At 46.6% G+C, this 26,734-nt stretch overlaps 1 protein-coding gene across 6 annotated transcripts in view; it reads right to left on the minus strand.

Moving 5' to 3' along the window:
• The window catches only part of fhod1 (formin homology 2 domain containing 1), a 591,964-nt gene extending 585,064 nt beyond the window's left edge, over nucleotides 1-6,900 (minus strand). For 3 of the 6 annotated variants that reach the window (XM_072518390.1, XM_072518389.1, XM_072518388.1), the window contains exon 1: nucleotides 6,235-6,899. In XM_072518390.1, the coding sequence (XP_072374491.1) occupies nucleotides 6,235-6,399 (165 nt within the window). In that variant the 5' untranslated portion in view covers nucleotides 6,400-6,899. Of the gene's footprint in view, nucleotides 1-6,234 lie in introns of all 6 variants that reach the window. The other 3 variants (XM_072518387.1, XM_072518386.1, XM_072518391.1) reach the window with 2 other exon arrangements.
• Between the last annotated feature and the right edge of the window lie 19,834 nt (nucleotides 6,901-26,734).

Consider the following 26,734-nt stretch of genomic DNA (forward strand, 5'->3'; position numbering starts at 1 on the left):
TGTAGTGGTATTGTCAATGGATTAGTAATCCAGAGACCAAGGTTAATTCTCCGGTGACCAGGGTTCAAATCCCACCATGGCAGATGGCAAAATGTGAATTCAATAAAAATCTGGAATTAAAAAATCCTGTGATGACCATAAAACAATTGCCAACTGTCATTAAAAAAAAAGTCATTTTGTTCACTAATACCCTTTAGGGGACAAAGCTGTCACCCTTATCTGGTCTGGCCTACATGTGACTACAGCAGATCAATGTGGGTGACTCTTAAATGGCCTCAGGGATGTGCAATAAGTGCTGGTCTAGCTAGCGACTCCCACATCTTGAGAACAAATTTTTTTAAAAAATCATTTCAGAGATCTCTCCACAAATGGCACCACCAACTGGGGAACAGTCATGTCTTCCAGGCGATGGGATTTGGTTGCACACCACATGTTCAGGCACTGCATTAAGATCATGGGAAGGAAGGCAGCAGGTTATGTCTTCCCCTCCTTTGTCCAGGAAGGCAGCGACCAATTGTACTTCTCCCACTGATTAACTTGGTACAGGTCAAGTCAACGTCTTTTTGTCCTGGATAATTCAATATCACACATGACCAGAATACTGCAAATCACTTTGAGTGATTGATTACAAAATGGCTAAGTTCCCTCTTGTTGGAGATGATAGTCGCTCAACACTTGTGTTGCGTGAATGTTGTTTGCCACTTATCTGCCCAAGTCTGAATTATAATATCACTAACTGATCCTCTGTTCCCAGTGTACATGTCATAGACTATTGAGGAGGGTGGGAATACATCACAAATTTAGTGAAAATATAACAAGGTGCTGTAAATTTAATGAGGGAATCACCTTTTGTGTAGGTTTGTGGATAATTTCCAGGAAAATGTGGTTTAACCACGTTATTTCAGGTACCAATTTGTAACATTCAGACTTGGGCAGATAAGTGGCAAACAACATTCATGCAACACAAGTGCCGAACAACGATCATCTCCAACAAGAGGGAACTTAGCCATCTCACCTTGATATTCAATGGCATTACCTATACTGAATCTCCCATTACCAACATCCTGGGGGTTGGCTTTTGGCCAGAAACTTAACTGTGCCAGCCATATAAAAACTGTGGCTATAAGAGCAGGACAGGGGCTGGGAATCATGTGGCGAGTGACTCAACCCCTGAATCCCCAAAGCCATCCAAATCTACAAGGCACAAGTCAGGAGTGTTATGTAATACTATCCACTTGCTTGGATGAGTGCAGCTCCATCAACTCTCAAGAAGCTTGACATCATCCAGGACAAAGTACCCGTGTGATTGTGACTCCATCCACCACCGTAAACTTTCACTCCCTGCACCATCAATCCACAGTGGCAGCAGAGTGCACTATCCAAAAGATCCACTGCAGCAACTCACCAAGTTTCCTTCAACAGCGTCTTCCAAACCTACAACCTGTACCACCTCAGAGGGCAAGGGTAGCACATGTATGAGAACACACCACCTATAAGTCCTCTCCAAGTCACTCACCACCCTGACTTAGAACATTATCACCGTACCTTCGCTGTCATCAAGTCAAAATCCTGGAATAACCCTCCCAAACACTACGAGTGTGCTTACAACGTATCAACTGCAATAATTCACAAAGACACCTCCCCACCATCTTCTCAAGGGCAGTTAGGGATGGGGAACAAATGCTGACCTAGCCGCAATGCCCACATCCCACGAATGTTTTTTTTTAAACTGAGTACCCTTAGCAGAGGGATTAATAAATGGGTAGCATTCTAAAGTATTCAGCAGACGGATTACAGCAAAGTGGAGTTTTGTTCCACCCAGGAAGTAGGTAGAGCTTGGGAATTAACTTTCTATATTTATAAAATAACTTTCATGTAATAAAATGCCTCAAGGCTCTTCATTGAAGTTTTATAAAGCAAAATATGATGGTGTTGCATCTACATGGTAATGGACCAAGAGCTGGAAAGTGGAATGAGGACAGGTAGCTCTTTCGCAGCCAGCACAGGCACAATGGGTCAAATGGCCTCCTTTGGTGCTGAAAATGTTCTGCTTCTATGTTTCTTAAAGAAAGCACAGTGCTCTATTAACTCTGCACCCCCCTCTCGTTATGAGACAGCAGAGGTTTGCATGCACATTACACACTTGCGCCTTGGCCTCCAACTACCCATAGCAGAATAGTCAGCTCTAATCTAATGTGAGAAATTTAAAAGCAGTTCAATTAGTTTATTAGTGGTCACGATGATACCAAAGTCGAGGCTCTCTCTTCTGGCTTGATTTATAATTTTCAGTCTGATCCCAGTTATGTTGACCATCTTACATCCGTGCATCATAAAAACCACTAGCAGCAAGATGTGAACCTGTTTGAAGGTTAGAAGCTAGTCTTGACAGCAATGTTTATGGGTCCACAAATATATTGATGATACACAGTTGCTAATTATAGAAGGGAACTAATGACAGAAAGGCACTGGCCAGCAAATAGGACAGGTTATTAGTGTGGCTAAAGTAGTATATCAGAAGTACAAAGCACTACCTCATAAGAGGAGGGACATTGAATCACACTTGACAGCAAGCTACTCACACAACCATTTTATCATAGGTAAGTGCCCTGGGAAACGGTTGCATTCCACGGGGTGGGCGAGGAAAGTCGCCTTGGCTATTTACAACACCACAGAATTCTGAACAAAATGGTAAAGAGCCAGAAGCAGGTTACATTATCTCCTCCAGTATGGTGCATAGAGAGCAAAACAAAGACTTGTAGTTATATGTCACTACTAATAAATACTTTATAAGCATGGTCACTATTATAATGTAGGAAACACAACAGTCAATTGCGCTTGGCAATGTCCCAGTAGGAGCAATGAATGAATATCTGTTTTATTGACATTGACTGAATGATAAAGATTGGTTTGGACACCCTGGGAACTTCCTTGCTCATTCTTCAAATAGTGGTATAGGGTCTTTTACATTCCTCTGGGGGTACAAACATACTTTGGGTTAATAGCTCAGCCAAACAGCAATACTTCTGATAGTGCAGCACTGAACTGCTCCCAATGAACAACCTGGGTACAGTGCTCTTTAAGAGGGTCGGTGTAGCCTCGATGGCCCGAATGGCCTCCTTCTGCAATGTAGGGATTCTATGATAATGTTTTTTTTTTAATAAAGAGTATCCAATTCATTTTTCCAATTAAGGGGCAATTTAATGTCTTCAATCCACCAACCTTGCACATCTTTGGGTTGTGGGGGCGATATCCACGCAAACACGGGGAGGATATGCAAACTCCACACGGACAGTGACTCAGAGCTGGGATCGAACCTAGGACCTCGGCGCCATGAGACTGCAGTGCTATATGATAATGTCTTTGAGCAAGAGTATATTAAAAAAAAGCCCAGGAGTATGGAAGTGAGTCCACAGGAAAACAATGGGCTGGGTTCTCCGGTCGCCGACGCAAAATCGCGTTCAGCGAACGGCCAGAGAATCCAGATTCCTGACGAAGGGCGATGCCCCGCCTCCTCCAAAGCGAGGTACTCTGCGAGTACGCCACGCCACGTATCGACAGCCTCGGGCCATTGCCTGAGGCACACCCTCCAATGCTCCGCCGCCGACCAGCCGAGTTCCCGACAACGTGGGTCTCTCATGGTCGCACCCGTCGGGAACTCAACATGGCAGCTGCAAACTCAGTCCAGCATCGCCACAGTCGGGGGAGGGCCGATCCGCAGGCAGGTGGGGACATTATTCAGGGCTAAGGGCACTGTGGAGGGGTGGTCCGGGTGCGTGAACCGGCCAAAGGGGGGGACTGTTTCACGGGCCAGGTCTGCGGGCAGCCTCCGCCATATTGGATTGGATTTGTTTATTGTCACGGGTACCGAGGTACAGTGAAAAGTATTTTTCTGCGAGCAGCTCAACAGATCATTAAGTACATAAGAAGAAAAGGGAATAAAAGAAAATACATAATAGGGCAACACAACATATACAATGTAACTACATAAGCACTGGCATCGGATGAAGCATACAGGGTGTAGTGTTAATGAAGTCAGTCCATAAGAGGGTCATTTAGGAGTCTGGTATTGCACGGCGCAGCCGCTGCAGGCCGCCGCCGCGCACATGCGCGGTCACGGACCCGGCAATTCTCCGTGGCGTATCGGCAGCTAGACCCGGGTGCTCTACGCTGCCGTCCTGCTAGCCCCCAGCAAAACGGGGAATCGGTGGCTGTTTTGCGCCAGTTTTCCTGGCGTAAAACGCCACTGTTCCCAAACCGGCGTGGGACATAGCCCCAGAATTGAAGAACCCTGCCCAATGTTTTTTTTCACACCAGTGTCATTCTTTTATCAGCAATCCTGTGGATCATACAATTTACTGTGTAGAAGGAGGCCATTCAGCCCATCGAGTCTGCACCAACCCTAGGAAAGAGCACCCTACTCAAGCCCACACCTCCACCCTATCCCCATAACCCAGTAACCCCACCTAACCTTTTTTGGACACGAAGGACAATTTTCTTTAGCATGGCCAATCCACCTAACCTGCATATCTTTGGACCGTGGGAGGAAACCCATGCAGACACTGGGAGAAGGTGCAGACTCCGCACAGACAGTGACCCAAGCCGGGAATCGAACCCGGAACCATGGAGCTGTGAAGCAACAGTGCTAACCACTGTGCTACCGTGCTGCCCCAAATGGATGCTATGGTGACAGTAGATTACAATATGTGCCAAGCTGCTCATATCATAGAATTTACAGTGCAGAAAGATGCTATTCAGGCCATCTAGTCTGCACCAGCCCTTGGAAAGAACAACCTACCCAAGCCCACACCTCTACCCTATTCCCCCTAACTCTGTAACCCCACCCCACCTTTTTGGACACTAAGGGAAATTTAGCATGGCCAATCCACCTAACCTGCACATCTTTGGACTGTGGGAGGAACCCAGAGCACCTGGAGGAAACCCACACAGACACGGGGAGAATGTGCAGACTCCACACAGACAGTGACCCAAGCCGGGAATCGAACCTGGGACCCTGGAGCTGTGAAGCAACTGTGCTAACCACTGTGCTACCATGCTGCCCACATATGTTCACCATATGGTTATTAAAAAGATTCCTTGCATATCAGCATTGGGCCAGGAGATGACAATCTAGCCCTGCCACTCATACATTTAAAAAAAACATTGATGTGGGAGTGGAGTCTCATGTAAATCAGACCAGGTGAGGATGGCAGGCTTCCATTCCAAAAGGACATGACTGAAACAGTTGGGAGTTTATAACAGTCCCCCGGCATGGGCTTGGAGGGCCGAAGGGCCTGTTCCTGTGCTTTTCTTTGTTCTTTGTTCATGGAAACTATTATTGATATCAAAGTAAATTCTCAAACTGTCACAGTGAGATTTTAACTCATATTTTGGGCATGAGATAGCGTGTAATCCAATATTGTACCATCCTATTCACTATCTCAAACGACAGCAGGATCTTACGTACTAATTAATGCCAGAAGGTTTAAGTAACATTAGCAAATTGGTGCTAACATCAGAGGGAGACAATTCCCACTATCACTTACACAGGAGGCATCTGATTCCAGCTGCCAGTCCTCAATATATGAACGTTAATAAGTTTTAAAGGGGTCCACAATTATCTTGGGGGAGAGGATCCTCCAATAATTCAACAAAGCTGCACATTCCAACACAGGAGTGTAAAAGAATCAAGGAATAGAACTGGAAACCACATTAGCCTGAAGAACACCCCTTCAAAACAAGTCTGAAAGATGCTGTCTCCTGGAACTTTTGAAACCGTAATTGCACATTCCTGAATGTCCAAACAATTTTGGAATACCTGAGGAAAGGGGCAAAAATCCCTTTAATGTTAAGTGTTTATGGACATTGACGCCACCTCGACGTTCAAAAGGAGCCCAACGTCCAATGAGAGGAAGCCATTTAAAAATTAAAATCGGATGGTACTTTTTTTTTTTTGAAAACACGTTATTTGAGGGTATGAAACTTTTGATCTCGGATTGACAATGAAAGAAACTCGAATCAGAAAGCTCGAGCCCCCCCGGGGGGCAAGGATTAACCCTTCCCCTCCACACACCTGTGAGAGTGTGGAGCACTTTTACTGCAACGCTATGTGGGGTGGGTGGGGGGTTACAACCCCCCACCAACCCCACAAGTGTTCAATGGTTTGTCCAAAAAGCAGAGAGAAGTCGACCACGAGACATCTTCCCGCCTCACAATGAAGTAGTTGGAAAGACTCACCTTCAGTGGGGAATCCAGCAGTTTGTGGACGCCTGCCACTTGGGCTATTAAAGGGATATTCTCGTGGAAATTATAAATCGGCGGTCTCCTGGGTTCGGGGAAGTTGGTGCAGATGAACGGGTCCATGTCATCCAGATACTGCACCCTGCACGTTATCGTCGCCATGGTCCCCGAATTAAATCCGCAGCCGCCCCCTCCTGCTCCTCTTCTCGTCCAGGGCCAGCCAGTAAACCAAAGGGAGCTGGGTAAAAAAGTGCCACTCAGTTTGGCGGTCGGATGAAAAGTTGCCCCGGGTTCCACAGCAGCAGATGTTGGTTAGCATTGAACAGATTGGCAGGACGAGGCGGACCAGGAAGTAAAGAGTGAGTCAGGCAGCAGCGTAAAAAGGGGAGGACGGTTCCCTGAGCCTGTGTGTCACTGCCTGCACTCACAATTGCCCTCCTCTTCACATCTCCGGCAGCTGGCAGGCTCTTGATTTTTTTTTAAATTTAGCTTGTGTTGCTATTGTGACCGGCAGTCTGTAAATACACAAGGCGCCGAGTCCAACAAGCCTGTTGTGTCCCCAGCTCCGTGGTAAATAATGAGTCATTGAGAGATGTTAAAGAATAACTGCGTGCGGCTGGAACTTCACTCTTACCTCAACCTCCAAGAGTCCATCCTTCAAATGAGGCACTGAAACTTGTGGGGCAGAGAGAGGATGTATGTAATAGGAGATGGGTGTTCTCCCGGTGTCCCGACCAACTATCCTTTAAACAGCACCGCCAAAAACACAGACTCATTTGATCATTCGCCCATTCGATCCTTGTGAGATCTCGCTGTGCACACAATATTGCTCCCACATCATTGCATTCAATAAATGAAGGAGTCTGAGTTTTTTAAAAGCTGTGATAAGAAACTCGAGAAATGCAATTTTTTTCCAGTCAACTGTTATTTTTAAGTTAGTGCCATATTTATTATTATTTTTAAATATCGTAACGTGGAGACTATTATGAGAATGCCGGTGTTTGGGATGTTTATTATCCCAGGTATCCTGACTCTCCCCTTTCCAGAAATGACTGGTCATCGCCCTGTCAACTCCATAATGAAAATGAAGTTAACAGTTTTAAGTGCAATGCCCTTTCCACATCTCGCTAAGGCCACCCCCATCCCGCGGAATATTTAATGCTGATTATTATAAATCCACATCATGATTATTATAAAGTTAAACTTCAAACTGTGACTTTTTTTTTAAAAAGGTCAGCATGGTGAGTTTAGACATTTCTATTAGGAGGCACGGTGGCACAGTGGTTAGCGCAGTTGCTTCACAACACCAGGGTCCCAGGTTTGGTTCCTGGCTTGGGTCACTGTCGGCGCGGAGTCTGCACGTTTTCCCTGTGTCTGCGTGGGTTTCGTCCGGGTGCTCCGGTTCCCCCCCACAAGTCCTGAAAGATGTGATGTTCAGAATAGAATCCTATTTCACTGTGCTGTCCTTCTGAGTCGGGCAGCACTCAATCCTAACGAGTGTAATCTACCCGTGACTCTTTAATTCACCCTATGTGATGTACAGGTAATGTTCCATGAAGTGGTTTAGTAAGCCGAACAGTTGTAAAAATCAATCATGATATAAGAAGGCCCATTGCCACCTTGTCAAGATAATGAATGGTGGCTAAGAATTGAAGCATTGCCCGGGTCACCCACACCCTGAGAACAACTTTTCTTTAAAAATAACAAAAACAGGAAGCGCTGGGAAAACTCACTGGCAGCATCTGAGAGAGAGAAAGAGGAGTTAACCTTTCACTCCAATAGGACTATGGTCCCAGTCCCTAAGAAGTCACATTGGGCTCGAAACGTTACCTCTGTTTATCTCTCCACAGCTGCTAGCAAATCTGCTGAGTTTTTCCAGCGCTTTTTGTTTTTGTTTCAGATTTCCAGTAAAGGCAACATTTTTGTTTTTATTTTGTTTAAAAACTGTCATTGGTTAATCAGCTCTCTCAGAAAGTTGATATGTGTGTTTCAGAGATTCTGCACTTTGTGACTCAGTGAGTTAGAGACCAGGAAGGTCTTGGATCCCAAGTCTGTGCTGACTACAACCTCAGCACCTCTGGTTGGGTTGGGCCAAGTTGCCTGGAGTTTCTCTGGTATCTAGTGACCCCTGCTGGGAGGTATTAGACTTGGCTGTAGTGCACCTTTTGCTCAAATAGCCAGTAAAAAACGTGCTATGAAATAATCTAAATATTAGCCCCTTTTGCAATGGACCAAAGGGTGGCTGATGCACAAGTAATTGTAACAAAATAACTTGCATTTACACAGCACATTTCATGACATAAGGACATCCCAACCAAATGGAGTACTTTTTGAAGTGTAATGAAGTTGGCAGTAATAAAATAGGCACAAAAATCAGCCAATTTGAACACAACTGCCAAAAACGTCAACTAAATAAATAAGCAGATAATATATTTTGTGATTAAAAATGATAGAAAATGCTGGAAAATCTCAGCAGGTCTGACAGCATCTATCAACGAGAACCGAGCCAACGTTGTTCGTCAGAACTGCTCTGAAGCCTTTCCTGAGCACTGGTCAGTGAGTGACTTTTTAATGTTTTTAAGTTTTTACATAGAATACACAATCAGTAAGGATAACTGTGCCAATTGCAATGTACATGTCATTTTTCTTTGCATTGATTCCCACCCCCTCCCCTTCATTTGTTGTTTCAGGGTCCTTTCCTGGGCTCTTCATTGTACAATGGGTAGTTATCTGCTATTTACATGTGTGCAGAGCCCTCGCCTTCTCTCCAACCCCCGTTTGTTGGACTCTCCCCTTTCTTCCCCCCCCCCCCCCCCCCCACACTATTTTTGGCATTCCCTTCGGGGTTTCTTTTCTTGTGGTCTTGTTCTAGGCTCCCTGGCCTCTGTGTCGGTTGTTTTCCGGCCTCCCCCTCCTTTTTTCTGTAGCCCCCCCCCTTTCCTGTCTATTCCTTGCGGTCCCATTGGCCCCTGCGCCCCCTTCCCCCCCTTTCTATTGGCTGTTAGCTTCAAACAGGTCCTGGAACAAGTTGATGAATGGCCTCCACGCTTTGTGTAAACCATCTTCTGACCTTCGGATGGTGAACTTGGTCTTCTCCAGGTGGAGAAATTCCTATAGGTCTGCCAGCCTGTCTGCAGCTGTGTGTGGTGCTGCTGATCGCCAGGATTCTCCGGCAGACAATTAGAGAAGCAAAGGCAAGGGTGTCGGCCCTCTTCCCCATAAATAGTTCTGGTTGGTCCGATACCCTGAAGACCGCCACTCTTAGGCACAGCTCCACTTTCACCCCCACAACCTTGGACAAACCCGACAAGTCTGGGGCATGCCCAGAACATGTGGTTGTGGGTGGCTGGGCCTCCCTGGCTCCATTCACATTTGTCCTCCAGCTCCAGGAAGAACCTGCTCATTCGGGTTCTTGTCTGGTGTGCTCTGAGCACCACTTTCAGCTGCATAAGGCCTTGCACATGTGGAGGTGCAGTTGGCCGTGCACATTGCTTTGCTCCAGAGTCCCCACTCTATTTCCATCCCTTGCTCTTCCTCCCAATTTTGTAAAATGAAAATCGCTTATTGTCACAAGTAGGCTTCAAATGAAGTTACTGTGAAAAGCCCCTAGTCGCCACATTCCAGTGCCTGTTCGGGGAGGCTGGTACGGGAATTGAACCGTGCTGCTGGCCTGCCTTGGTCTGCTTTAAAAGCCAGCGATTATAGCCCTGTGCTAAACCAGCCCCATATGATTGTTACCTGCCCCCTTTTCTGTTAAATGGAGGGCTCTCCAAGGTCCTGTTAATTTACTTCTCTCCATGTTCCTACAGTCTTCAGCCTCTGAAGTCCACATGTGTGATAATAGCAAATCAAGACATCTCTCTCATATCCTTTCCCACCTTATCGTGGCCCTTGGCACTTTTTCCTTTTCCTCGTGGAAGGGAAAAAGCTTAGATTACTGACTGGTAATCCACTGTCCTCTCTCGTCACAGTTAGCTGTCTACCCTTCACAAAGTCCGTCTGGTCTTCTGCAACCACCTCTGGTATGCAGTTCTCCAGCTGCTTAGCCAGGACTTGTGTCCACATTGAGCAACAAAATGGGTCTGTAAGACCTGCACTCCGTTGGGTCTTTGTCCTTTTTGGGTATCAGCACTATGGTGGCCTGTGTTAGTGTAGGTGGCAGGGTGCCCATCGCTCACGAGTCTATGAATATCTCCCACAGGTGTGGGGCCAGTGCCGTCATGAATCTTTTCTAGAGGTTCACCGGGAACCCATCGGGTCCCAGTGCCTTCCCCACCTGCATGGAATTGATGCTCTCCATGATCTCTCCACGTCCTAGTGGTGCTTCCAGCCCCCTCCATCTATCGTCCCCCATGACTGAAATGTCCAGGCCATCAAGGAACCATTTTAACCCGAGTCCCCATTGGGGGGTTCAGAGGTGTACAGTCCAGGGTAGAAGGTCTCAAATACTTTGTTGACCTTTATTGGTTCGGCTACCAGTCTGCCTCTGCTATCCTTTACCTGGGTTATTAACTTGTGGCTACATGCTATCCCAGCTGGTAAGCCAGCAGGCGGCTAGCCTAATATCTGTGCTCATAAAAGTGTCTAGCGGAGTTAGCACACTGCTTTCCTGGTGGATAACAGGTCAAAGTCCATTTGTAGCTTTTTCCTCTGCGCCAAAAGCTCTACAGTCAGGGCCTTGGAGTACTTTCTGTCGCCCTCCAGAATGGAATCGATCAGTTGTTGCCGAGCTGCCCTCTCTTCCCTGTCTCTGTGAGCCTTATAGGCGATAATCCCTCCCCGAATCACATCCTTCAATGCCTCCCAGAATATGGAAGATGAGATTTCCCCATTCCAGTTGTTAGTAACGTTCGCCTATGGCCTGTGATATTTTCTGGCAAAAGACCTTGTCAGCCAAGAGGATCGTGTCCAACCTCCATGTGGGGCATTGGGCATGGCCCGCCTCCAACCTCACATCCATGTAATGTGGAGCATGGTCGGAGATTACTATCGCACAGTATTCCGCTCTTACTATTTCTGGAAGCACCAATTTCCCCACTACAAAGAAGTTGATGCAGGTATAGACCTTGTGTACTGGTGTGAAAAATGAGTATTCCTTCTCACCTGGGTGCATGAACTGCCATGGGTCCACTGCCTCGAACTGCTCCATAAACGTTCCCAGTTCTCTAGCTATGCCTACGGTTTTCCCTGTTCTGAGGTTTGATCTGTCCGTCAGTGGGTCCTGTACACAGCTGAAGTGTCGTTCCCCCCATCCCTTGCCCATGATCAGTCAATGCCCGTCTATGTCGGGGATTTCTGCCATGGTCTTTTTTATAAATTCCGTCGTCCCAGTTGGGGGTTTACACGTTCACCAGGACTACTGGTGCCCCATCTCGGACACCGCTGACCATGATGTACTCTCACCCTTGGTCCGTAACCATCCTTGTCGCCATAAACACAGTCCTCTTACTTATGAGTATGGCTACCCCCCCCCCCCCCCCAAGCCCTTGTCCCATGTCAGGAATGGTAGGTCTGTTCCACCCAGCTCTTCCTTACCCGCAGTTAGTCCTTCCCCCTCAGGTGTGTCTCTTGGAGGAAGACTATGTCAAGCTTTCATACCTTTCAGGTGGGCAAAGACTCTGGATCTTTTCACTGGGCCATTCAGTCCCCTGACATTCCAGGTGACTATCCTGATGGGGTTCGGGATCAACCATACTTACCTTGTGGATGCGCCCTTGCACTCCAGGGTTTCCCTTTGTTAGGGGGCCATCCAAATTGGCCACAGTCACTGTTCTCACCATGAGGCCAAGCCCCTGCGCTCTGGGGTTTCTCTTTATTTAGGGACCCTCCAAAGTGGGTACTTGTGGTGCCATCTTGTTTTATGTTTCCGATATCGACCTGCTGAAGCCAGTTTAGAGCCCCCCCCCTTATTGTTTCATTCTCCCCCCTGTATTTGATTCCCCCTTCTGGCCCCCTCACTGCCCCCCCCACCCCCCCCCCCCCCCCACCCGCCAAATGCGCCACGGCCTCCTCTCTCATGTTCCTTGGCTCTAGCTTTCCCGCTAGTGTGGTGGATCCCTTCCCAGAGTCGATCTGACCCCCTCCTATTCCCTCTCTGTTAGTATCCCTTCTATCTCCTCCTCACCCTCTCTTACGCTCTGCTGTCCTCGCCCCCTCCTCCCTATGAGCTGGTTCTCCTGTCCAGATCACACTCAGTCACAAAATCCTTCAAAACTCTGTTTTCATCACAAAGAATTGCAGCTCGTCTCCTTCCAGGAGCTAGTTTTATCCCCAGCCGACAGCGGTGCACAATTAACCCGATTTCCACAGACATGGACTTCACCACGCATGGTACACCTTTGCAGAACCTGCTCAACTCAATTTGGATGGGGTGGATCCACCAATGTTATCTTCAAGTAACAGAAACAACTGCAGCAACCTATTCTCAACTTCTGAATCTGCCTTCATCAAATTGCCTGTTCTGCACCACTGGATTCATCAACTTCTACTACCCGGCTTGGATTGATTTGTGACCTTTTATATCTTTCAACCCAGTTCAGCCTGCCCAGAAGTTTTGGTTTCTAAATCTCCGTTTGCTTGTGCTTCCTTAGAAACTGAAAGGCCCAGTTCACTTTCTAGCTTTCTCTTTTCTGATTCCTTTGAGTTTCTGTTTCTGTTTTTAGTTAGGGTGTGCTTCAGAAAATACAAAATTTTAAAGCACAGATTCCCTCACAAACTGTGCCATGGCATGGACCTTAAGGATGTTATGATTCCCATAGAGACCGATACTTTAAAAAAAGAATTCTAAATATCCAATTGGTAGCTGAAAGGATGACACCTCAAGATTTTACATTTTAAACCTTACGCTATAACAACCAGACTAAAAGCACTGTTTTTTTTTTTTTAATTAAATAATTAATCCCATCCTTAAAGTTAAAAAGCCAATGCACAGAGTGGACACAGCAAATCTCATTGCTTGCTCCAAAAAACATTTCAAGTTCAAATTGAAACAAATTCATGGCTCCATAAGAGAGACATACAAGATCCAAGTTGACAAGAAAAGACATTACACATCATCTTGGGCTTGATCTTAGCCAAAAGGCCAAGAAGCAATGACAAGAAGCACTATTAACTGAACACTATTCTTGAAGAGAATAAGACCAGGAATGTACTTCTGAGGCTGTATAAGACTCTGGTCAGACCCCATTTGGAGTATTGTGAGCAGTTTTGGGCCCCGTATCTAAGGAAGGATGTGCTGGCCTTAGAAAGGGTCCAGAGGAGTTCCACAAGAATGATCCCTGGAATGAAGAACTTGTCGTATGAGGAACGGTTGAGGACTCTGGGTCTGTACTCGTTGGAGTTTAGAAGGATGAGAGGGGATCTTATTGAAACTTACAAGATACTGCGAGGCCTGGATAGAGTGGACGTGGAGAGGATGTTTCCACTTGTAGGAAAAACTAGAACCAGAGGACACCATCTCAGACTAAAGGGATGATCCTTTAAAACAGTACGAAGTCTTACAACACCAGGTTAAAGTCCAACAGGTTTGTTTCGATGTCACTAGCTTTCGGAGCGCTGCTCCTTCCTCAGGTGAATGAAGAGGTCTGATCCAGAAACACATATATAGACAAATTCAAAGATGCCAAACAATGCTAGGAATGCAAGCATTAGCAGGTGATTAAATCTTTACAGATCCAGAGATGGGGTAATCCCAGGTTAAAGAGGTGTGAATTGTATCAAGCCAGGACAGTTGGTAGGATTTCGCAGGCCAGATGGTGGGGGATGAATGTAATGTGACATGAATCCCAGGTCCCGGTTGAGGCCGCACTCATGTGTGCGGAACTTGGCTATAAGTTTCTGCTCGGCGATTCTGCGTTGTCGCGGGTCCTGAAGGCCGCCTTGGAGAACGCTTACCCGGAGATCAGAGGCTGAATGCCCTTGACTGCTGAAGTGTTCCCCGACTGGAAGGGAACATTCCTGCCTGGTGATTGTTGCGCGATGTCCGTTCATTCGTTGTCGCAGCGTCTGCATGGTCTCGCCAATGTACCACGCTTCGGGACATCCTTTCCTGCAGCGTATGAGGTAGACAACGTTGGCCGAGTCGCACGAGTATGTACCGCGTACCTGGTGGGTGGTGTGCTCACGTGTAATAGTGGTATCCATGTCAATGATCTGGCACGTCTTGCAGAGATTGCCATGGCAGGGTTGTGTGGTGTCGTGGTCACTGTTCTGAAGACTGGGTAGTTTGCTGCAAACAATGGTTCGTTTGAGGTTGCGCGGTTGTTTGAAGGCAAGTAGTGGGGGTGTGGGGATGACCTTGGCAAGATGTTCATCGTCATCAATGACGTGTTGAAGGCTGTGAAGAAGATGACGTAGTTTCTCCGCTCCGGGGAATGTAATGTGACATGAATGCGTGCGCCAACTTAACAGACTGATCAAGACCTTGGACCCAGATCTTCAGAGCACCCTACGTGCTCTCATCCCACGTACTCCCCGCATTGGAGATCTCTACTGCCTCCCGAAAATACATAAGGCCAACACACCAGGCCGCCCTATCGTTTCAGGCAATGGGACCCTGTGTGAGAACCTCTCTGGCTACATCGAGGGCATCTTGAAACCCATCGTACAAGGTACACCCAGCTTCTGTCGCGACACGACGGACTTCCTACAGAAACTCAGCACCCATGGACCAGTTGAACCAGGAACATTCCTCGTCACAATGGACGTCTCGGCACTCTACACCAGCATCCCCCATGATGACGGCATTGCTGCAACAGCCTCAGTACTCAACACCGACAACTGCCAATCTCCAGACGCAATTCTGCAACTCATCTGCTTCATTCTGGATCACAACGTCTTCACCTTCGACAACAAGTTCTTCATCCAGACGCACGGAACAGCCATGGGGACCAAATTCGCACCCCAATACGCCAACATCTTTATGCACAAGTTTGAACAGGACCTACTCACCGCACAGGACCTTCAACCGACGTTATACACCAGATACATCGATGACATTTTTTTCCTTTGGACCCACGGCGAAGCATCACTGAAACGACTACACGATGACATTAATAAGTTCCATCCAACCATCAGACTCACCATGGACTACTCTCCAAAATCAGTTGCATTCTTGGACACACTCGTCTCCATCAAGGACGGTCACCTCAGCACTTCGCTTTACCGCAAACCCACGGATAACCTCATGATGCTCCACTTCTCCAGCTTCCACCCTAAACACATTAAAGAAGCCATCCCCTATGGACAAGCGCTCCGTATACACAGGATCTGCTCAAGACGCGGAGGAGCGTAACAGACATCTACAGACGTTGAAAGATGCCCTCGTACGAACAGGATATGGCACTCAACTCATCGATCGACAGTTCCAACGCGCCACAGCGAAAAACCGGACCGACCTCCTCAGAAGACAAACATGGGACACAACCGACAGAATACCCTTCGTCGTCCAGTATTTCCCCGGAGCGGAGAAACTACGTCATCTTCTTCACAGCCTTCAACACGTCATTGATGACGATGAACATCTTGCCAAGGTCATCCCCACACCCCCACTACTTGCCTTCAAACAACCGCGCAACCTCAAACGAACCATTGTTTGCAGCAAACTACCCAGTCTTCAGAACAGTGACCACGACACCACACAACCCTGCCATGGCAATCTCTGCAAGACGTGCCAGATCATTGACATGGATACCACTATTACACGTGAGCACACCACCCACCAGGTACGCGGTACATACTCGTGCGACTCGGCCAACGTTGTCTACCTCATACGCTGCAGGAAAGGATGTCCCGAAGCGTGGTACATTGGCGAGACCATGCAGACGCTGCAACAACGAATGAACGGACATCGCGCAACAATCACCAGGCAGGAATGTTCCCTTCCAGTCGGGGAACACTTCAGCAGTCAAGGGCATTCAGCCTCTGATCTCCGGGTAAGCGTTCTCCAAGGCGGCCTTCAGGACCCGCGACAACGCAGAATCGCCGAGCAGAAACTTATAGCCAAGTTCCGCACACATGAGTGTGGCCTCAACCGGGACCTGGGATTCATGTCACATTACATTCATCCCCCACCATCTGGCCTGCGAAATCCTACCAACTGTCCTGGCTTGATACAATTCACACCTCTTTAACCTGGGATTACCCCATCTCTGGATCTGTAAAGATTTAATCACCTGCTAATGCTTGCATTCCTAGCATTGTTTGGCATCTTTGAATTTGTCTATATATGTGTTTCTGGATCAGACCTCTTCATTCACCTGAGGAAGGAGCAGCGCTCCGAAAGCTAGTGACATCGAAACAAACCTGTTGGACTTTAACCTGGTGTTGTAAGACTTCGTACTGTGCTCACCCCAGTCCAACGCCGGCATCTCCACATCACCTTTAAAACAGAGATGAGGAGGAATTTCTTCAGCCAGAGGGTGGTGAATCTGTGGAACTCTTTGCTGCAGAAGGCTGTGGAGGCCAAATCACTGAGTGTCTTTAAGACCGAGATAGATAGGTTCTTGATTAATAAGGGGATCAGGGGTTATGGGGAGAAGGCAGGAGAATGGGGATGAGAAAATATCAACCATGATTGAATGGCGGAGCAGACCCGTTGAGCCGAGTGGCCTAATTCTGCTCCTATGTATTATGGCCTTATGGTCTTATAAGAGAACTTATAGTTTAAACTACGGAACACAACTCACCCGTTTTTACTTTTAAACTCACTTCAAATATGTATTTTATGCTGTCCCTTAAGGAGTCGTTCAATTTTCCAGGACCCAGTCCAAACTGATTTTCAGCTCCCAGGATTTACTTCTCTTCACTTCCTTTCCCAGCGTGGAAACATCTAACCCAAAACTGACTTTCATGGTGAGGGCTTTTTCCTGGTGATCCTCCCTCTAGTGCATGTTAGGCAAATCTTCCAGCCTTGTTTCAAATCCTCAAAGATTTGCTCTTTTGTTTCCCATGCAGTGAACTATAGAGACTTGTGACCTCTAGCTCCTCGCTCTCTCTTGGACCCTGGCAGACTAACTCACAGAGTTTCAGGGATATCTTAGAAACTCTCCTCTCTCAATGTCCATCTTCATGGCAGTGTGAAACACCTGGGCCTTGTATCCAATTAGAAATGCTGAATAGCTATTCTTGAGAACAGAGCTCTTTTTTATATTAGAAGCAATTGGACAGTTTAAAGCATAACTGTTTACAACATTCTCAACGGCACCTTCCTGGGACTTTGGAGACGAGCAGTAAACATGGACGCTGCTGCCATTGTCTCCAAGTATGAGCATCCTACACCTTTCCAGCAAAACAGCTTGGGCTTCCACTTAATCTTTAATACCCCTCTCACTCAGACCTGTTGTTAGGCAGACTTCAAAACTGGTTACAATGACCCCTTAATTCTGTCCTAAATTAAAGACCCAATCAAAAAATTACAACTTTATGAACTCTCTAATTGTAACAAGGAAAGAAGCGAGGAAAGTAATAACAAAATAAAAAGGTTAAAGTGAGTTCTGAACAATACAAGTTCGAGTTCCCCTGATGACTAGGCAGATAAATGCACGGCTTGGTGTGATTACGAGTCACACGTACAAGAAAGTTTCAGTCTTAATTCCTGGTGTTAGATTCAAGAGAAGGGGCACCACAGACAATTTTAGTAATACTTAGCTGTGGCTCAGTGATAGCACTTGTGCCTCAGACTAAATAATGGTTGTGAGTTCAAGTCTGGCTTTGCAGGCTTAAATATAAAATCTAGGCTGATCCCCTCAGTGCAGCCCTGACGGGGTGCTGCACTGTCAGACGTGATATCTTTTGGATGAGATGTTAAACCAAAGCTCCCGTCTGCCCTCTCAAGTTGGTGTAAAAAGTACAATGACACTAATCAAAGAGCTGAGAGGTTCTACCCAGTGTCCTGCTCATGCCTCAAACAATATCAGCAAAACTATATGTGCTCATTGTCACATTGCTGTTGGTGGAAGTTTGGTGTGTGGGAATAGCTGTTTCCTACTTTAAACCGGGACTGTGCTCCAAATGTACTTCATTGCCTGTAACACACATGGGGACATCCTGAGGTTGTGAAAGATGCTATATTCAAAAAAAAATTTAGAGTACCCAATTCATTTTTGTTTTCCAATTAAGGTGCAATTTAGCGTGGCCAATCCACCTACCCTGCATATCTTTGGGTTCTGGGGGCAAAACGTACGCAAACACATGGGGAATGTGCAAACTCCACACGGACAGTGACCCAGAGCCGGGATCAAACCTGGGACCTCGGCGCCGTGAGGCAGCAATGCTAACCATTGCACCACCGTGCTGCCCTGAAAGATGCTATATAAAGGCAAGTCCTTTCTTTCATTAGGCTAGGCCAGGGAATAGTCAGCCAAAGTTTCTACTCCTGGGTAAGAATGGTATCTGACTCGACCGTAATGCTCTGTATAGACTAGAATACCGACATTAACTGTTTGGCTGTCACTGGATTTCCAGCACATTGCAGTATAAGTCAGCACTGACATAAAAAGAAGAGAACAATAACAAAAAAATGTAGTTTTAAAAATCGGGTAGGAAATGGTGCAAAAAAGATAATTCACCTAGTTCCCCATTTCTGTCACGTTTCGTCCAATGGGGTCCTGATCTCTCAAAATAGGGAGGTCGGTGAATTTTTAAAAGTATATATTTTTATTGGACTTTTAACTTTTATATCAAAAATGTACCAAACATAACAAAACCAACACGTGTATCAAAAACTACAGTAACAGTAATCTCAGTAACAGAAACATTGGCATTTGTTACTTACATTGGTGTATACAGAACATATTGAAAAAAACCATGGTATTTACAGTAACGGAGAGAAACATAACAATACTCTGATCGTCAAATACAGAGGATGGAAAAAGTGAAATAGGAGACACATGGGACAGACGAGTAAGCTATTATACAAATATTGGTGCCTCTACTGAAGCCATGTGTGACCTATGGGCTATTTACATTCGCTCGATTGGCTACGGTGCAGAACTGGGCAGATGGCTTTATTCTCAGAGTCCTCTTTCATTTCTTAGTGTTTCCTGGGCCAACCTACCATTCTGCTGTTTCTCCAGTCTTTTATGTGTGGGGGTCCAGTCTTTTATGTGTGGGGGGGCTTGCGCCCCTCATAGTGTAGGGCCAATTTTCTTTTTTCTCTTCTGTGGTGTGGGTGCTCTTTCTCCACCCCCCCCCCCCCCCCCCTGAGCTGCCCAACCACCCCCTCCCCTTCTATCTGCTCACCCCCTCACTCCCATAGCCACTGTTTACAAACAGGTCTTCGAAGAGGCTGATAATTTTTTTCCACATGTAATAGAATCTCTCATCAGATCCCCTGATTGTGAATTTTATTTTTTCCAGCGTCAAGAGCTCATCTAGGTCGGAGAGCCAGTCCGAGGCCCTGGGTGGTTCTGCTGACTTCCATCCAAGCCGAAGTCTCCACCAGGCGATCAGGGAGGTGAAGGCCAGGGTGTCTGCCTCTCTCCCCATGTAGAGCTCTGGATGTTCTGGCACCCTGAAGACCATCACAAATGGGCATGGCCCCATCTTCACCCCCACCAGCCTGGGCATGGCCACGAAGAAGGCTGTCCAGAACCCATTGAGTCTGGGACAGGACCAGAACATGTGGGTGTGGTTGGCCGGGGCCCCCTGACACTGCTCCCACTTATCCTCCATTTCCGGGAAGAATCCGCTCATGCTTTTCTTGGTTAAGTGCGCTCTGTGCGCCATCTTGAGTTGCATTAGGCTTAGCCCTGCGCAAAAGGTGTAGTTGATCCTGTGCAGCACCTCAATTCAGAGTCCTCCTCGTATCTCCATGCCTAGTTCCCCATTTCTGTCACATTTCGTCCAATGGGGTCCTGACCTCTTCCAAAAGTCATCTGTATATGTCGCCACATTTGTCATCCCAAGCCAGTGCCATGCTAGCATCCTATCTAGTACGGTGTGAATGGGTAGCCAGGGAAACGTCTTGATCTCCTTGCGTAGAAAGTCTCGCAGCTGCGGCTATCGCGTTTTATTCCCTTTCGAGAGTTGGAACTTCTCTGATAGATCTCCCAGGGTTGTTACTCTACCACAAACATACATATCCCTCACCGTCAGCACCCCTCTGTCCTCTTCCCATGTCCTAAATGTGGCGTCTATCCTAGCCGGTGTCAACTTATGGTTCTTGCAGATGGAGAACTCCACAGACAAATCACTGAGTTTAAAGTGACATCTGAACTGGTTCCAGGTCTTTAATGTGGCTACTATTACCCTGCTCCTAGAGTATGTGTGCGAGGAACCGGGAGCAAGGCGGTGGCTAGTGCCAGGAGAGACATCCTCGTACAGGAGGCCTCCTCCATTTGGATCTATTCTGCCTCTGGCTCTCCCAGCCACCCCCTCACCCTCTCTGCATTTGTCACCCAGTGGTAGAATAGGGGATTCCACATGGCCAGGCCTCCCCGTGTCGTCCTCTCTGCAGGATGGCTTTTCGTACCTTGGGATTCTTTCTCTCCCAAGACAAAGGCCATGATTAGCTTATCCACCCTTGTGAAGAAAGATATCGGGACAAAGATTGGGGGTATTCTGAAAAAGATGAACCTGGGCAGTATGCTCATTTTAATCGTTTACACCCTTCCCCCTAGTGATAGCAGGGTGAGCCCTATCTTTGCGGACTCTTCACCTCCTCTACCAGGCTTCCACTTGTAGAGTCTCGTCCAGTTGTGAGCTACCTGTATCCACGGTCGGGGCTGCGGTGTACTGCCGATCCACTTCCATTATGGAGTTATTCTGCCACTGCCTTCTCCGTCATCTGGCCACCTGGACCATGAGCACCAGGAGGGCAGTTTCTGCAGGGTTCACAACATCCTCCAAAATGTGAATGGCCGGTTAGATTGGAAACCGATCCCGATTTTGGCGTCTCCCGCGATCTATCTGGATCGCTCGCATGGATCCGCATCAGGCACAACGCGGCTGTTAGATTGCTCCTGTAATAATTTTCGTAACATAGCCATTGAAGGTTGTCAACGCTTACAACATTAATGATACACATGACTGGTTGATTTGATTTGCTGGTTATGGCTGAGGGATGAATGTTGACCAGATAACTGGGAGAACTTTCCTGTTCCTCTTAGCATAATGCCATGGGGCTCTTTACAGCTCTCTGAACAGGCAGATGGGGCTGCAGCTTATCCATATACACCTCAAACGCCACAGCACTCCCAGCCTAGATTGTGGGCTTATGCCCTGCAGTGGAGCTTGAACCTACGTCTTAGAGGTAAACTAAAGATGTTATCACTGGGCCAACGTTCAATGGTTTGATACCTAAAATTAGAGTTGGCCACAAAATTGCCAGAATTGAGAGAGCACAAGTATCTGGAAATATTCTGCAGGCCAGGGCTCCTAAATCTGGTAAAGAAAACAAAGAAAGAGACCAAAACTTATTTTAAAATTAAAATTATGAGGGGCTTCTACAGACTGGATGTGGAGAAACGTTCCTTACTTGTGGGTGAGACCAGACAAACAATAAATATAAGCTAGCTGCTGACAGATCAAATAAGAAATGTATGAGGAATTTCTTTCCACCATGAGTAGTGCAGTTGTAGACCATGCATGTGGCAAGGAATGTTTGCATTAATATATTTAAGAGGAGGCTGGATGCATTCACAAAAGAACAGAAAATAGAGGGATACAGAGGCAGAGTTGCAAGAGGTTAAGAGATTGGGAGGAGGTTTGTGGGGAGTATAAACACCGACATAGACCAGTTAATTTTCGGTGCCCTGGTTCTTATGCAATTCCGTATAGCAACGATATAGTTGCAAGTGAGGAAAATCATTGGGGGGCGATTCTCCGAGCCCCGCTTCGGGCAATCGCCGCAATCGCGCCACGACGCCGGCGCACGATTCTCCGAGGTGCGGAGAATTGCCGCCATTTGCGCCGGCGCGGAGCTGGCCGCGGGCCTCTGGAATCGGCGGGGCCGCCGATTCTCTGGCCCAAATGGGCCGAGCGGCTGCCCCGATCCGACAGAGTCCCGCCGACGCTGTTCACCCCTGGTCGCTGCCGGCGGGAATGCTCGGGGGGGGTGGCCTGTGGGGGGGGGGGGTGAAGGGGGGTCTTTCACCGGGGGGGAGTCTCCGATGGGGTCTGGCCCGCGTTCGGGGCCCACCTGTGGGGGCCAGAATAGGTAGTGCCCTGGCCCTGTTCGCGCCGTCGTGAAACGCGACGGCGTTCACGACGGCGCGAACACTTCGCATCCATATCGGAGAATCGCCCCCATTCAGTCTGTGAAATTCATCCATCCAGAATCACCCTTCCTCCCCCATTGCTGCATCAAATTACTTTTTTTAATGATTCCAGAGCTTGGACATCCTCCCCCCTTCATAAATCCGTGTCATTAAAATAGAATGTACATTTTTCCTTTCACCCAGAAATAATTCCATAACAGATTCCCACTCACTTCTATCTAACCTCATGCAACTCTGCCTCTGTATTTTGTGTTATTTTGTGAATGAATCCAGCCTCTTCTTAAATATATAAATGCAACCTCCTTCACATATGTGGGTGGTTTGCTGGTCCCCGCCAACACTTCTCCCACTCGTCTGCCACTCCCTGGAAGAACCCACTCATTCTTGCCAGAGTCCTATGCACCCTGTGTACCATCCAGGGAAAGAGGGGGGGAAAGCTTCACTGTGGTTGCTGTTCTTGATAACAATTCTTATTGACCTTGATTTCTCTACCTAGTGGCTAATCCAGGGCATGAATGTCAGGTGAGATGAAAATTTGAATTGTTTACCAACAATCACAGGGACACTGGTAAAATATCAGCTAGAGTTCATGGGAAAACTGTATGAATTCTCCAAATCATCGTCGAAAAATGGATATTTCCACCGACCCGAGAGCCTCAGATTAACATTGCACAGAAAGATTGCATCTCCATCTTTATTCAATAAAGTTTCACTTAAGCATCTTGCACACTTGTAATTCATTAAATCCACAGAATTGTGATCAGAGATTTTTTGCCACCTATTGAATGAAAAGTGTAAAGCAGGACAGGTTAGATGGCACGATGGTGCACTGCTACCTCACGGCGCGGAGGACCCAGGTTCAATGCTGGCTCTGAGTCACTGTCCATGTGGAGTTTGCATATTCTCCCCGTGTCTGCAAGGGTCTCACCCCACAATCGAAAATTGCCCCCTAATTGGAAGAAAAAGAATTGGCTCCTCTAAATTTTAAAAAAGAGGTTAGTGTGCAGATTTTGGTACCATGTTGTGGCAAGATCTGAAATCTCCTTATGGCTTGATAGCGTTGCTGCCTTCTGCTTAGATCTGCTGTTGGACCTATTCAGTTTCTTCAAAACAAAAGTACTTTTTTAAGAACAACTGTACGAGTACCTTATGTAATAGTCCAAATTTGAGGTTACACAAGTTGCAATATAATTCAATTTCTGACTAGATAGTGTGTGAGGCTCTGAGATGTCCCACTTCTTTCTCTCTAGGTAACATCCTCCATTATTCGAGGGTTACTGAACTGCAGCTAAGTGTTGTGGTTTTGTTACTATGTGTCAGGCCAGGAGGCAGGCCCCAAGTCCACCTCAGCCAGAACAAGGATCAAATGCTATTGGTGTTATCCTGAACCGCTTGCTCGGCATCTAGACAACTAAGCTAACCAGTCCACCTGATGCATAGATTAAATCTGCCAATAACGTTTTTGATAGCTTGAATAACCATTACACTGAGGCAAGCCATAGTTTCTGATTAGTCATTGAATGGAAAAGAGAACAGTTACTCAATTACTCCTTCCATTTCATATAGTGATGCAGCGAACCTTGCGTCAACTGCAACTTGGGACGAGCTGAAGTTATTCTTCGTTATTTTTAAATAACTGCCCAAACACTTGAGCTCTCAGGGTAATAAGTAGATTCGAGTTCTTTGGGGTCTGTTGTGTGAAACAGTAAGCCTGTGGTTATTTAAGTTATGCTTCACCAGAAGTTGTTGAGTAGAACTGGTCCGTGACTTGGCCTTAGTGGGCCTCTCCAAAGTTGTTGTTGAATGCTTCATGATCAAACAAAACCACACACGTTCAAGAGACATGATTAATCATTTCCTGATGATTGTCCATCTCCCTCACCCATCACAAAACAATGAATAATACCAATGTTGTTTCAACACTGACATTAGAGCAAAGTGGTCATGGCAGCACTGCAAGAGGTGACATATCATCAAACGAAGTAGAGCTAGCTTATGGTCCTGACAACTGTCAATGGCAGCATAAAGGATTGTAGTCAGACATGTTTTCAGCTCCCACAACTGCTGATCAAGACAATGAAATTTGAGCCATACAGTCCAGTGAAGTGATTCTATTCTTACTACCCAGAGACAAATCTATCACATTAACGCCAAAGGCAATGAAGCTTTCCTCAGAACAGGGATCTTGCAGGTTGTCTCCAACTGAAACGTTTATTAAAATGATTGGAAAGGCTACTGAATTTGAAAGTAACTAATTCTCATAATAACCCTGAATGTCTTATTCAGTTGGGGATGGGGTTGCCAACCTTCTAGGATTAGCCCAGAATCTCCAGGAGTTGAAGATCAATCTCCAGGACACTGCTGGAACCCTGGAGAAAAATCATAGGGACATTCAAAAATAATTTTTCCCCCTCATTTCCTTTGAACATTTATTTTTAACCACATATAAAAATATTAAAAATGGAGGTGGAAAAAAGCTGTTCGGTTGACAGGCAACCATCATCCAATTGGGTAATGAATCTTTTTGTTTACCAATTAGCATGGGAAGACCGTGCGTCACAGGGACGGATATGTTGGCCGACTAATGGCTGGAGCATGGGACAAGTCATGTGATGAAACCGCCAGGAATATATTTAATCACAATTGACAACCCTATTTGTGGACAGGAGGACTGCAGTAACATTTAGAATATGTTGCACTTGGACTTCAAAAAGACATCTGATATGATTCCAGATGAAAGGCAATTAGTTAAGTTTAAAGCATGCAGGAAATCAGGGTAAATCTTGGAAATGGATAGAAAATTTTTTTTTTTTATTTTTTTTTTTTTATAAATGTTTTATTGAAAATTTTTTCCCAAACAACAATTTTTCCCCTCTTACAAAGCAAACGCAACAATAACAATACAGAAATTTTAAACAATACACAAGTAACAAAACCCCTTTATCTTTGACCTAAAACTAAACCCCCCCCCCGCCCCCCCCTCCCCCTGGGTTGCTGCTGCTGGTCATCTGTCTTCCCTCTAACGTTCCCCTAGGTAGTCGAGAAATGGCTGCCACCGCCTGGTGAACCCTTGAGCCGATCCTCTCAGGGCAAACTTTATCTGCTCCAGTTTAATGAACCCCGCCATATCATTTACCCAGGCCTCCAGTCCGGGGGGTTTCGCCTCCTTCCACATGAGTAGGATCCTGCGCCGGGCTACTAGGGACGCAAAGGCCACAACGTCGGCCTCTTTCGCCTCCTGCACTCCCGGCTCTTCCGCAACTCCAAATAGAGCTAACCCCCAGCCTGGTTTGACCCGGGCCTTCACCACCCGCGAAATCACTCCCGTCACTCCCTTCCAATACCCTTCCAGTGCCGGGCATGCCCAAAACATATGTGCGTGGTTTGCCGGGCTCCCGCCACACCTCCCACATTTGTCCTCCACTCCAAAGAACCTGCTCAATCTTGCTCCCGTTATGTGTGCTTGAAATGGATAGAAAATTGATTGGAGGGTAGAAAGTAACTAGCCATTTGAGTGTGTGACTGAACAGTATACTTTAAGGAACAGTGCTGGACTCCCTATTGCTTTCAATTACATAACTTTGATTTAATGCCAATTGTTTGCATTTGAGAAGGACATTAAATTAGGAAAGATGATCAAAGTTGGCAGTTCAGGATAAATGGGCAGAACAATTGCAAATGACATTTAATGCATACATCGTGAAGTGTTACACGTAGGAAGGAAGAACAGGTTCCCCGTGTCTGTGTGGGTCTCACCCCACAATCCAAAGATGTGCAGGGTAGGCAGATTGGACACGCTAAATTGCCCCTTAATCGGGTACTTTAAATTTATATTTTTTAAAAGGAAGAACAGGAAACATATTCGAAGAATGTTGCGAAAATAGCCATGGATTGAAATTGAAAAAGACTAAGAAGCCTCAATAGTCTCAACAGGTCCAGCCAAACCCGAGCATCGATTGACATTGCAAAATCAATAAAGGTCAGGGAGGGTGATCAAACTGCATTGTACTCTGTTCAGATCATACCGTGAGTACTGTGTCCAGTTCTGGGCACCAAAGGACAAGGGAGATGTTGTACAATTGGAGAAAGTGCAGAGAAGAAGCACGAGATTGGTCCATAGTATCAGGATCCTGAGTCATATAGAAAGATTGGAGAAACCTGGGATTTTCAGCCTTCAGCACATCCCAGAAGTAATTGTAAAGAAGAGCACAAGATAGTTCGCAGTATGGCAAAAACTTACTTTGGAATAAATTGTATGAGTAAGGTAAGCGGGCGCAGCT

Source organism: Scyliorhinus torazame, chromosome 10, assembly GCF_047496885.1.
Source record: "Scyliorhinus torazame isolate Kashiwa2021f chromosome 10, sScyTor2.1, whole genome shotgun sequence".
NCBI classification, from domain to species: domain Eukaryota; kingdom Metazoa; phylum Chordata; class Chondrichthyes; order Carcharhiniformes; family Scyliorhinidae; genus Scyliorhinus; species Scyliorhinus torazame.